The sequence below is a fragment of the Patiria miniata genome, unplaced genomic scaffold, assembly GCF_015706575.1.
Source record: "Patiria miniata isolate m_02_andy unplaced genomic scaffold, ASM1570657v1 HiC_scaffold_2, whole genome shotgun sequence".
Classification (NCBI taxonomy): Eukaryota; Metazoa; Echinodermata; class Asteroidea; order Valvatida; family Asterinidae; genus Patiria; species Patiria miniata.
Window position 1 is genome coordinate 6,879,076 of NW_024037058.1, and position 14,254 is coordinate 6,893,329.

The 14,254-nt window shown below is 38.2% G+C and overlaps 1 protein-coding gene across 1 annotated transcript; it reads left to right on the top strand.

The window, feature by feature from the left end:
- Nucleotides 1-3,039: 3,039 nt before the first annotated feature.
- On the top strand, nt 3,040-6,270 carry LOC119726818 (E3 ubiquitin-protein ligase TRIM71-like). The gene has a single exon (XM_038198678.1). The coding sequence runs from the start codon at nt 3,636-3,638 to the stop codon at nt 5,577-5,579; it is 1,944 nt and encodes a 647-aa protein (XP_038054606.1). The 5' UTR covers nt 3,040-3,635; the 3' UTR covers nt 5,580-6,270.
- The last annotated feature ends 7,984 nt before the right edge of the window (nt 6,271-14,254 follow it).

A 14,254-nucleotide genomic window follows, 5' to 3' on the forward strand; every position in this document is an offset into this window, starting at 1 on the left:
CATTTGTAGGGCATGCTAATTACAAACAAAATGTTTAAAGTAAATATTTCTTTACATTACGCATGTCAAACAGTTAACAAGACACCTGACATCTAACAAGAGGAAGCCCCTGGATGCCAGGGCCGACATAGTATGGTTGCTGAGGGCGCAGTCAAGTTCCCGCTGCAACTATAGATAAATCATGAATATCACACACTCTATGGGAGTGTGAAACGTACGTGATCTGAAACTTTCTAAAGGTACCAGCAGCGATACTAGGGTTATAGGGAGGCACCTGGCGGTTCACCAATTCTTATTTTAAAGGGGGCACTGAAGGTAACTAGTTTGTCGTTTGCAATTCAAGATTTCAATGGGGGGGGGGGGAGACACATGCCCCATAGTTACACCTTTGAAAGGTACACAGATATATGGAATTCTAACATCATATCAGGTTTAACAGTCCCTTACATATTTACAATTAAACTAGTTACGAACCAATAAAGGTTTGAATGGTATCAACCCCATTTAATTGCCTAATGTTGCAGTCCACTCTTTTTTGAATAAATTGAAATGCAAAATGGTTAAGTAGGAATGAAACCTGAACACTAGTCTGAGTATCACCCATTGTATCACCCTCTCTGTCTCTGGTCCAACGTCTGATATGTCTACGCATGCAAATTAATGCGACCCTGCGCGCCAGCCATGAGTTGACATGACATCATTTCATTCTCAAATCTGGACGTAGCTGTTTATTGGTCAATTTTGATGCCATGTTTTTGTAATACAGCAACGGACATAGAGATCCAATAAAACCCGACATTGGGTTTTAATACTGTTAACATGCACAAGTGGGCATTCACATTACACGCGTTATTTCAAATATTATGTGATGATCATTCGAAGTCACAGAACGTTTTGACACAGGCTGTTTTTTTAAACACAATTTATAACATAAAAGTATAGTCGTGTTATTAGATGTACATGACAAAACCAAAGACCCGATATAGAAGGTACCCACTGATGAATGGTCAGAATCTCGAGGTCAAGATGCAGTCTTGTTTTGCATAATAATCACCAAATCTCTCTTGCTGTGCAAGGAGATATTACATAAACTACCTTAGCACCTATTAATCCTACAATTTAGAACAATTCACAATGCAGTGTGAGTGTGCCGACAGGCGTTTGCCTCAAGAGGCCACTTTCCAACTTAACAGTCTTTTGAAAAGTTTACTAACTTCTACAAAATGAACTTACCTGTACATGGAAGTACATTGGGGAATCTGTTCTTGTTTTTGCAGACAGGTTTCTTGGCTTCCTCACAGTTGACTGCCACTGACATTTCATTTAGCACCTGAAGTTTAAAGTAAACAAATTGACAACACATGTTACAATACTTTTTCTCTTTCTAGCTCGGACTTCAATTACAATTAACAATTGTTGACTAATGTGATGTGCGAGCAGTGGTGTATCACGAGGGGAGGGGGAAGGGAGGGGAGGGGAGGGGATGGGGGCACCTTGTCCCCTGCCCCTAGCGGATTTTTTGAAAGATATTTTTTTAGTAACTATTTCCATAAATGGTTAGAGAGTTCTGACACGAAAAAAAAGAAACCAAGCTCAAAAATCATTACAATGAGCCATGAAAATCGGCATATATTTTCCAGTATGCATAATAATGGTCAGTTTTGAAGAGCGCCCCCATTTGGATAATGGGTGCCAGCCCGCGCCCCCCCCCCCTTTTTTTGATTTTACGAAGGCCAAGTGTTGGGGGATGTGTGAGTGCGGTTGCCCCCCAACATAAAAAGCTGGACACGCCACTGTGTGGGATATGACGTTTTTAACACCCAAGGGCTGCATTTGGCCTCGGGTGCTATGTACATGTATGGCCAACACATTACACACTGGGGCACAGGCTGCATTTTGCAGTCCATGTGCAGTACACGCATCACCCATAATGAACTCACTTTCGATGCGAGAAACCTTTAAAAGGATTATTTACATGTTTTTGTTTACTTTGCAAGGTTGACACCAAAAGAAACAATGCTTCTTTGGGAAAATCTGTTACTTTAAAAGCATTTTTGAAAAACTTCACAAATATCTCATATTGCGATCCCATATCAAATTTCTGAATTGTAATTATTCATGCAGTATAGACACTGTTAACAGTCTTCAAATAATCATGAACATTCCTTTAGAGATGTGAAAAGGAATATCACGTGTATAAGACACCATACATTATGCTGTATTTAGGTTTAAAGATTTTCAAATGGGACTGACAGGAATAACTAACTTGTATGTTCTGTACAGTGTCATGCATACATTTGCATACATTCCCTTTGCTACAGAAATTTCATCCAAATGTACAAACATGTACATAGGCCTACAGTTCAACATATTACATGTGTTAAATTCACGTTTCCGCTTCAGTGTAACACAGTGACTGGAACAGGCCCTAGGTAAATCTATTGTACCAGAAACTGGGCCTTTGAAGTGGTTCAGAAAATAACAATACCTGTTGACTAGGCAATACAAGTTCAACTGTGTGACCTGTGATCCATTGCAGTCTGGTGTATTTATAGAATTGGGAATTTACAGGCAGTGAGCAATGTCACACCCTACAGACATTCAAGTCAATCCAGAGAGTGAGAACCTGCCATCATTAGTTGCTGCAAAATAGTATTCCAGCAGTTTCTTCATCAAACAGCCAAATTTATTGCAGAAATATCTTCTGACATCATTCAGGTATGTTGAGTTGAGAATAAGCTTGACAAATGTAACCACAATTGGCATAGGAATCTGTGCAGACATTTGACTACCAATTTGTACTTCAGTTTTCTTCTCTGATGCAGCATGAGCAGTGTGTTAAACCAGTCTGAAGAAGTTCATGGAAGCACGCAATGCAGAAACTTGAATTCATGCATATGCACCTACATGTACCAACCACGCTATCAATGGATAAGTCCTATTTTTCAGTTCATCATACGTAAACAACTAACACTTCAGGCCACTTTTTTTTACATTTTGGATTACAGATCCACTGATTTAAAAAAAAAATTCTTTGCCAATTGAAAAAACAAATTATACAATGTTTAGCCAATTTTTAATTTTATATTTCCACAAACATGATATAAAGCAATTGGCATGGTTGAAAAAGATTAGAGAATGAAATTTACCATTTACAATATCACTACACAGCCTGAAAACCGTCAGTTTCTCTATTAATAGTTTCTCCATCCACACAATGTCCATGTTTTTCTTGAAATACAGCAGGCATATTGGCAACTTCCGTGGCTACAATGTAGCAATACAGAACAAAACTCTGCCTGGTGAAGTAGAGATTGCACGTTTATCCTGATCGCAACCTGTTCAAGATTAGACGACTTCTGTTTTTTTTTCTCTTCATATTTTTTATAAATATTTCATTTGTGAAATATGGGCCCAAGACGAGTTTTTGAGAAGAAACACGAGTTGGAATTTCACTATCAAGTTTGATTTTGCCGGTTTGCACAGGTGCAGTTTTGTAACCTATGAATGCTTATTACAACCATCATCATCATTTGAAGTTTGAAAACATGTAAATCCTAAAGCTTTCAATTGATGTGCTTCATTTGCAGGTAAAAGGTCTGGCTACCCCTTTCACTTTTAACCAAACAGTGAAGATGGCATCAAATGTTACAGTTCAATCAGTGTTGGAGAAGATTAGTGTGGATCATCTGGAATGCTCTATCTGCACCAACCGTTTCAGGCAGCCCAAACTGCTGGACTGTTTGCATAGTTTTTGCCTGCAATGCCTCCAAGAGCTCAGACAGAGCCAAGATCCTCGTGGTACAAAGCTGACATGTCCTCTGTGCAGGTGTGAAACTACATTGAAAGGGTCTGGGGTTGCTGATCTCCCTAATAACGTTGCATTCAGTGCTCTGGTGGAGGAAGTTACAATGCAGGAAAAGCTGCTGAAAGGTCAAGGCTCAGACATCAAATGTCAAAATTGTGATGAGGAGAATCAGGCTATTTCAAGATGCATGGACTGTGATCATTTCCTCTGTCAAGAATGTCAAAAGGCACATGGACGTATTGCTGTCGTGAAATCTCACAAAATCTACACACTGGCCCAACTTCGATCAGGAGAGATAGTGTACAAGAGTAAACTAAGAGAAGAAGTTCCCAAATGTGGCAAGCATCAAGATCAGAATCTCAATGTCTACTGTAATACATGTGCGCAAGTCATATGTACAACTTGCTCTGTACTTGATCATGCCAAACACTCTCTCATTGGCCTTCCAGTGGCTTTTGACAAATGTAAGAAAAAGGTAGAAGAACTTGTTGCAAAAGTTGGTAAAAACAAAACAGAACTGAACACCACCATAGAGAAGACTTGCATATCTCGGAATAAACTCCACATCATGTTTGCAAACACCAAGAAAAAAATCTCAGAAAAAGCTGACCAAGAGGTTGCCAAGATCCGACAGGAGGAGCAGAAACTGTTAAAAGAGACTGACAGGATTTATCAAAAAAGAGTAACAACATTTGATGCAGCTCAATCCAATAACAGCAAAGATGTGACCCAGACAAAGCACAAGCTGGATGAGGTGAAAAGACTCATGAATCAAGCAAGTTGCTATGAGATTCTTGAACTTCAGCAGAAACTCTTGCATAACCTCAGTGAATTGACAGGGAAACAGCCACAGCAGGTTCCTGACAAGTTGACTTTCATGGACTTTGAAGAAGGTGAGAGGTCACTTGGGAGACTCATTCTGAAAGAAGAGCCAAAGGCTGCAGCAAAGCAATCACCAAGACCTGCAAGATCATGTGTGAAGGAGAAATGGGAACTGAAGACTGATATCAAGAACTTTGAATTAGGAAATACACGGCTACGACATGTGTCAGCACTCTCTGACAATAACATAGTATTAACCAATTTGAAAAATACACTATTCACAGTATCACTGACCAATATTCAACATACACCATCTATTATCCCACAAAGGCTACAAATCAATGGCCTCACTGATGATGTAAGGTGTACTGCAGTGAGTAAAGATGACAAGCTCCTTGCTCTAGATGGTCCAGTAGTCAAGTTCTTCAACAGGCAACATCAGCTCCTCCATCAGTTCACACCAGGTAGAGGGTCAGACAGCCAACCAACATGCCTTGCAGTGGATGACAGCAATCTGATAGCAGTGGGTTATGAAGATGAGGAGGAGATATCTCTACACAACCCAGATGGATCCATCATCAGGAGACTGCCTGCTCCAATGGTTGGAGGTTATCTGGCAATGTACAATCACCGCCTTTTCTACACAACATTTCAGAACAAAAGGTTGGTTTGTGCAGACTACTATGGTGCCAGTGTATTCTCAGTAGACATGACCAGCAACATGCAGGGGGATTGGCACCCTACTGGTGTGTGCTGTGACAGTGATGGCAGCATCTATGTTGCTGTGGGTGGATATTCAACAGGTTTTATTCTGCATTACAGTCCTGATGGCAAGTACATTGGATGTGTGATCGAGGGATGTGGTTCTCCACGTGGCATCACATTCACATCAGGTGGTGATCTGGTAGTGGCTGCAGGACTGTCTGTAAAGGTCTATCACCGAGTGTAAGGACAGATTAATTAAACTGGGGCTATCCAGTGTATCCACCAACCACTTCCATCAGACATTGCATATTGTTAATTATCACAAAAAGAACCTTGAAGTTCATCTCTTGAATAAGACATTCAACAATACTCTATATTTGGTTTATTTCTAAGGTATTTCCTCTCCGTACGTGTTGACTCTCATACCTCAACATCTTCCCTTTTAACACCCGCTCTACTTGCTACTTCCTATAAAATCACAGATCTGGGGGCCCAATAATGAGAGCAAAGAAACGACCCTTCACATTGTTTGCAAATAGGGCAGATTGCACATTTTAAAATTATTAAAAAACGAGAGGGAAAATATTACCACGAGAGGCAATTCAATTTTTTCGGATTCATCTCAGCAAATGCAAAGTGAATGCATGATGTGTTTTACAGGTATAAGATATAACCCTGCTCCTTTGTAAAATGTAAAGATTTCCTTGGATTTTGTTATTCAATATTTCCAATTATGGGGAAAATTGTTGAGTTAAAAAAAACACAACTTAGTTTCAAATGAGAAAGATTTTGCACCTCCGTGTACATGAGACAAAAGTAAATACTCAAAAGCAACTGAACGAAATATGTGATTTTGAACTAAAGTGATAGTTTCAAAGTAAATCATATGCAATCCCTTGGTTGTCTCTTTTACAGTGCTTTCCGAGTGCCTCATCAAACTAATATTAGTTTCATTACATGTACAACCAAGTTGAAAATGAAAACCTTGTGCATTCTTACAATGATACATGGATGTGGTTAGTGTACATTTGTTAATTGAAATTTTGTTTGTTGCCTTTCTTAAATGTGAGTTTATTGAATACTACAATATAATATGTATGTGGAATATTCTATAAATTTTGGGTCCACTTTTTCCTGTCCCTATACGATCTGGTGGCCCAATAATGAGAGCAAAGGAATGACCCTTCACATTGTTTGCAAATAGGGCAGAGTGTACATTTTAAAAATATTACAAACGTGAGAGGGAAAGTATTACCACAAGACGCAATTCAATTTTCTCAGATTAGTCTCAGCAAATGCAAAGTCAATGCATGATGTGTTTCTAAGTATTAGATATAACCCTACTCCTGTATAAAATGTAAACATTTCCTTAGACAAAAGTAAATACTCAAAAGCAACTGGATGAAATATGTGTGATTTTGAACTGAAGCGATAGTTTAAAAGTAGATCATATGCCATCCCTTGGTTGGCTCTTTCACAGGGCTTTCTGAGTGCCTTATCAAATTAATATAAGTTTCATTACATTTACAACAGAGATGAAACTCGCAAATGGCAAAAAAATCGGAAAATAGGCCGAACAAAATACGTGTCCGAAATCTGGGCCGCACTGCAGTTACACATGTACATGCATGTACAATACACTTCATGCCCAATTTCCTGACACCAACTCCTGCTTTAGTTTCGATTCAAACAACATTTTACGATGAAAAAAAAATGGTCAGTGTTTTCATTGCATAAAATGCCTGAATAACGGTTAGAGTAATGGAGTCATCAATAAAGAAGTTCACTTCTTACTTGAAAAAGTCGAGGGAAAAGTCCGAAAGACAAGGGCACCGTTCATGGTGCTTCAATCATGTCCATGATTCAACCACACAACTCCACTACTCCACTTGCATTCCTACGTGGGGAAAAATCAGGCATTATCGTCTTTCTCGTCCAACAAATGCCAGTGAAATGTTTCGCTAAAGCTCTCTTCGCTATCCTTGAGATAATCATCACGATTTTTAAAGCATTGCATTTTGTACAACTAAATCCGAAACCTCAGAAAATCGCACAACATAATGATTTTATCCACTGGATCGTTCACAAGGCCACCGGTTCCCGACCGGCCATGTGCTAGCAGACGGTACGGTGCGGTACGTACACCGGTACCATTGCATATATTCGCACGCACGTGCGACACGGTGATTTTTCCATGTCGCCTGTCAATGTGTAACCTTTTGTCCAGCCGGAGAAGGCTCCGATCAGTGTTATGCCTTGTGTTTCTACCGTTGAAACACCCAATAACGACTGGTGAAAGACATTAAAACTACGTTCGCGATGATTTAAATGTGCCATTTCCATCGACTTTTCATCGACTTTTCTTCGAAATTATGATTGAAATAAAATGACATTTTGTGAAAAAAATTGTTACAAAATCAAATTTTGTGGGACACACTGTAAAAAAATCGGAAATTTCGTTGGAAAATTCAAAAAGTCGGATTTCCGATTAAAATCGGAAAAGTTTCATCTCTGTTACAACCAAGTTGAAATGAAAACCTTGTGCATTCTACTGCAATGATACATGTATGTTTGTAAATGTGGTTTAGTATGATGGATTAACATTTGTAAATTAAAATCTAGTTTGTTTACCTTTCTTAAATGTGATTTTTAAAATACTATTTATAATAGAAGATTTGCAACATTCTATGAATTTGGGGTTCACTTTTTCCTGTCCCTATATGTCTGGCATCTATGATTTTGTAATAGATGATGCACTCCTTTATGTGTGTACTCTTCCTCCAAGAATGCTTCTGTGAATCAAATGACCTACCCAACAAATATTAATTCATTTGAAGTCATTTTTAATGCCACTTGAATGGCAAATGATACAATTCAGAGTTTACAGGGATAGGAAAAATGTCCGACTTTGGACCCTAAATGTATAGAATGACCTACTTGTGAGAGGTTCTGTATCATTACAATAATGGTTTAGTTTATTCCATAACTGATTGAGGCTTTTACTTCTTTGAATAAGTATTGGCTTGCTAAATGCTGATAGACCAAGTAGTCTAAATGAAGCAATGAGCATTTGCTTTCATTACAGAACATTTCTCCCAGAGAACACAGCTTCCATGACAACAATGGCATTTCAGCAAAGATCCAAAGACTGTCATTTTACCAATCAGCATCTCACATACATTTCAGCAGCACTTTCCACTGATGGGCATGTTACAACTCTGCTCCTAGGGTTATTTGCATACATAATGAGGGCTACCTGTTTTACACTGATGATGCGACTCAAAAAGATATATTTGTATTTTATCATTTATAGACCTCTTAATTTGGAAGCCGTTGTTATTGTATCACCAGTTACTTCATTCACTGTATATTTTGTCAAAGACTCTTTTAAAAACGTTTTCTGAGAACATAGCAACAATGATTTCATGAAACAACCGTCTTTTCTCAGTTGTCGTTTTACATTTAGGACCATTTTGTTTTCGACAAAAACATAACATCAGTTGTTTCCCCAACATTTATATTTGTACATCTGTACAGTAATCAGATTTGTGAACACATTTTCTCTTGATTTTTTATCTCCTGATTGACCGCATTTGAACATTGTTAACATGCTCTCAAAATATATTGAGCAATTACCTATGATCTTAGAAAATTAGTCAGGCTTGTTGAGGTCTAGTACCACGTATTGCGAGCACAAAAAAAAACAACACTACAACAACACTGCTTAGTCAGCTTTGAAAAATTTTGTTTTTTTATCAAAACAAAAAAAATGTAGCAAAAAGAAATCTTTTGTATGTTAAAGATCGCCTCTTGGGGTTTTATGTTCAGTATTTTATTACCCTGTGAAACTATAAATGTCTAGAAATCTTAAGCGGAAAAGTGGCACATGAATGATACAAATTTGTCGACATCTTAGCAACCACTTTACAAGGGAAAAATCAGAACGTGGAATTGTTTTTCCAAAATGAATGGGGCATGCATATACAAAAAAATATTGAAAGTAAATATTTCTTTAACTTATGCGCGTAAAAACAATTAAACTTGACATCTAACAAGTCGAAGAACTGATATCGTACGGTTGCCGAGGGTGCAGTCAAGTACCCACCACACCTATAGATAACTTATTAATATTGCACATTCTATGGGAGTGAAATGTACGCGATCTGGAACTTCCTTAAGGTACTAGCAGCGTAACTAGGGTTAAGCTTCTAGGGGGCACCTGGGGGTTCACCAATTTTTTGGAAGGGGGAAGGGGGGGGGGGCAAGGAAGGTTACATATACATTTGTTGTGTGTAATTCAAGATTTCAAATCGAGTGGGGGGGGGGAGAAACGTGCCTCATAGTTACACCAATGAAAGTAAATATTTCTTTAACTTACGGGCGTAAAAACAGTTAAACTTGACATCTAACAAGTGGAAGAACTGATATCGTATGGTTGCCGAGGGTGCAGTCAAGTACCCACCACACCTATAGATAACTTATAAATATCGCACATTCTATGGGAGTGAAATGTACGTGATCTGGAACTTTCTAAAGGTACCAATGGCGTAACAAGGGTTAAGCTTCCAGTGGGGCAGCTGGTGGGCTAATCTATTATTTTTTTAAAGAAGGGGGGGGGGGGAAGGGGCAAGGAAGGTAACATATACATTTGTTGTGTGCAATTCGAGATTTCAAACGAGACACGTGGCCCATAGTTACGCCAATGAAAGGTACAAAGAAATAAGAATTCTAACATCCCATGCAGTTTAAAGGTCCTTTTTTTTTTTTTTTTTTTACGAACCAATAAAAGGTTTTAATGGTATCAACCCCCTTTAATTGCCTTATGTTGCAGTCCACTCTTTTTTGAATAAATTGAAATACAAAATGGTTTTGTAGGAATGAAGCCTTAACACAAGTCTGAGTATCACCCATTGTATCATCCTCTCTGTCTTTGGTCCAATGTCTGATATATCTTTGCATGCAAATGTATGTGACCCCGTGCGCCAGCCAATTGGAATCGACATGACATCATTTCATTCTGAAATCCGGACTAAGCTATTCATTGGTCAATTTTGATGCCACGTTTTTGTAATACACAATGGACATAGAGATCCAATAAAACCCGACATTGGCTTTCAAAACTGTTAGCATACGCGAACGCTCATTGTGGGCGAGACGTGGGCGAGATGTAAACGTGCCAGAGGGCATTCTCATTACGCCTTTTACTTAAAATATGATGTGATGATGATTCAAGGTCACGCTCGCGCATCACGTAACATATCATTACAGGCCCTGATCACGACCTGTAAAATAGACTGTGTCTCATGCCTGAGACACAGTCTATTTTTGCAGACACAATTCACAATATATAAGCATAATGGATGTCGAGCCTAGGTTTTATTAGATATACACGACAACAGGTTCCCGAAGACCCGACATAAAAGCCACCTGCTGAATGGTCTTGAGGTCAAGACGCAGACTTGTTTTGCACAATAATCGCCGAATCTGCTCGCATATCATGGTCTCTTGCTGCATACGGAGATATTCCATAGACTACCTTAGCACCCATCCCGCCTTCATGTTAGACCAATGCTGTGTGAGTGTGCTAACAAGTGTTTGCCTCAAGAAGCCACTTTTCAACTTAACAGTCTATTTAAAAGTATACTAATTACTTCTACAAAATGAACTTACCTGTACATGGAAGTACATTGGGGAATCTGTTCTTGTTTTTGCAGACAGGTTTCTTGGCTTCCTCACAGTTGACTGCCACTGATATTTCATATAGCACCTACATTTCAAAGTGAACAAATTGACAGACAGCACACATTACATTGCTTTTTCTCTCTCTAGCTCAGACTTCAATTACGAATCAAGTTATCTCTTGCTGACTTAATCGTTTGTATATTCATTCTTCAGCAAGTGCATGGACAACATAGCCATTCACCAGTATGGTAGAAATATTGAACCGAGTCTGTGACTTGGACTTGAATTTGACTTGAGTTGCAAATTCTCAGACTTAACTTCAAGTTAAAATGGATGATGACTCAAACTCGTCTCTAGAGTCTCATGACTCAACTCATGACTCAGACTAGACATCAGGGACATGTCACCGGTGACTCAACAAAACATTTTTGGCAAAACTGTCTGGTAAATACCTTTAGCTATTGCTGATCGAGTGCAAAATTTGGGTAAAATATAGCCCTTGTATTCTGATACATTCTGTTTTGCAGATACGAAAATGGGAAGATCTGATAACCTCACTTGAAATGCTATAGACTACAGAAATTCATGCAAATTGTTGAGACTTTTAAAGTTATGAGTTCTTGAAATATCACTGAGCCAAACTTTTATCCCAAAGTCACCTTGAATCAGGGTCCTCCACAGGGTGGGTCTTGCTTGTCTATCTGTTTTTGCAGTGTGGTAATGGTGTTCGGTAGTGACTGACCCAATAAGCACCAACCTTAGCCGGTCTGGTGAGCGTCATGTGTCACATCTCAGCGTCGCTGACCATGTGGTCTTGGTCCTTCTAGAGGGGGTGTTGGTGTCAGAACCCCAGGAGCTAGAATCGTCATGATCATGGGCCTAGGACCTGGGGAAGAAGCGAGGGGGAGAATACAACAACATCAAATTTCACTGATAAAATACTGTAACTATAGTCACCCGTGGTTATTTTTGTAAACAGTTTTGCACATATTTCATGCTGTTCGAATGTTTAAACAACAGCCAACATTATCAGGCTGCTGCTGACAATGCCAAGGACTCATTTAACATTTTCCTGGATCAGAATCTCCTTGTCATTCCTCTGCTGGATAAAATCATCCTCCTTGGTGACTTCATATAGGGATCTTGTATAGGGACCACATACACAGTCTGGAGTGGCGTCATCAACAAGCATGCAGTTGAAACGACCGATTGCATAAACTCAACCTGCATGCTGATTGAGACATCACCAAACCCACTACCCTATGTCAGATGTCTGATAAGGTTAGCCCTGTTTTTATTAAAACCTCAACACTTTCAATATTTTCAGCATCCATAGCAAAAATAAAGTGAACAAAATCCATCTAGATTTCAAATTCAGGAAATACAGCTTCTAAGAAAATTTTGCATGCACATGTGTAGCTCACAACTGAAGAAGTCCAGTATTTCAGACCTTGATGGGGGATATATATAACCCCATCAGATTTCTTTAATTAACTCTTTCAGGAATCTGGATCTTAATCTGGCAGAATCCTATTTAATTTATTTTAATATATTTTTATCATATAACATCAAAATAAGTTGGAACAGATGAACTTTTTTATTCCTATTTTTCTTGTGGCCATTTTATTTTATTTCTATTTTTCAAACTGCATACTACTTTTCGTCTATGTTATTTCAATTATCCTTTCTTAAATTTATTCAGTTGTATTTTGTTGCTTATTTCATTGATGTATATGACTGCTAAAGATGCTCATTTATCAAATGTAGGCAAATGATTTTGCATTACCGCCATGTGCGCGCATTTTCAACATGAGAGATCATCTGCCATATGCTCTACATATTAAGTTGTCACCATTGTCTGTGGGCACTATTTTTTTATAAATAGCATTCTATTTTTTTAATAGCAACCTATTTTACCACTATATTTTTTTACTTTTAAATGTTCCCCCTTTTTTGGGGGGTGGGGGCAAAATACACTGGAAAGAAATAGATTTAAAAATATATATATTTTTAAAAGGAACAAATGTATTTTTGCTCTATTTGTTTTCAACCAAAGTGAGCAAATAGATTATTAGGAAAAATTTATTGACACCAACAAATTCTCTTCAGGCTGAAATTTGAAAATCACCAGGGTTGCTTACTCCAAAATAGCATCGGTGACTTCTGATTCTATTTTTGTGTGGGGCACATGGGTACATGCAAACACTGACTGCTATTTATGCACAGTAAACCTGCATTGATGTGTGCATAAATTACCCCTACAGTACACATACATGTGGACTCCAATAGTGTCTATAAATAGAACTGGAAATCTATGCACTGTGTGCAACATATTTAGGCATTCATGTACATGTACAGTGCATTGCATACACATCAAACGGTGTAAACTGCCTACGTTGTGCGCCACCTTCCAGAAGGATAGTTTCAAATTTTCTTCTAAAACTAACAAAAAGACTTCAATTCAGGTAAGACACTTGATGTTGTACCGTTGTTGTACTCATTTTACATGGCATTTGTCAAGAATCTTGGAATAATTGCCAGTACCGGTATGTGCAGCATTGGTCTTACAAGAGGAGTAATCAATGGCAATGCTCAAATACAATACTCTCTAAAACAAATGCCCTGTTGTCAGTCTACCGGCTTGAGAGGACTAAACATATCCTTGATTCTACATTTGAACCTCAAATAAAAATGTAATAGTTGAACAAAGAACTTGATAATGTATGTCTTGAACCTTGTATGTCTTGAACCTTAATACAATGAAGGTAGCTTGCTAGTATAACTTATAAGTTTGGACCCCATAAGACAAAGGCCAAGGTCATTAGAATTAAAACAATAGGATTTAATATTTTTTTATTTTTTTAAATTTTTTTACCAATCCAGTATACAATGTAGGCCTATACATGTACATGTGCAAATGTACATGTAATCACTCACTAAAATATTAGGGGGCATAAATGAACACTGTTTATACATGTTTTTGTATAATTAATGTGGCTTCTCCACCCTTTTTTCTTGGACAGTCATATTTTTAATTGAAACAACAGAAAACAAACACATGTACATGTATTACTAAAACTTGAGACTTGCACCGTAGTACATGTACATGGATATGCAGCTCTGTAGGTTGTCCTTACAATTATGAGTCACTTTTGGACCCCCTAGGCACTGTTCTCTTTATTCAAAACCAAAGAAATGATGTCATGATGATAACTCAAGCTTATTCAAATAAGGCCA

What these genes read in the sequence shown, in the direction of transcription:
- LOC119726818 (XM_038198678.1), top strand. Translation starts at nt 3,636, where the DNA reads ATGGCATCAAATGTTACAGTTCAATCAGTGTTGGAGAAGATTAGTGTG.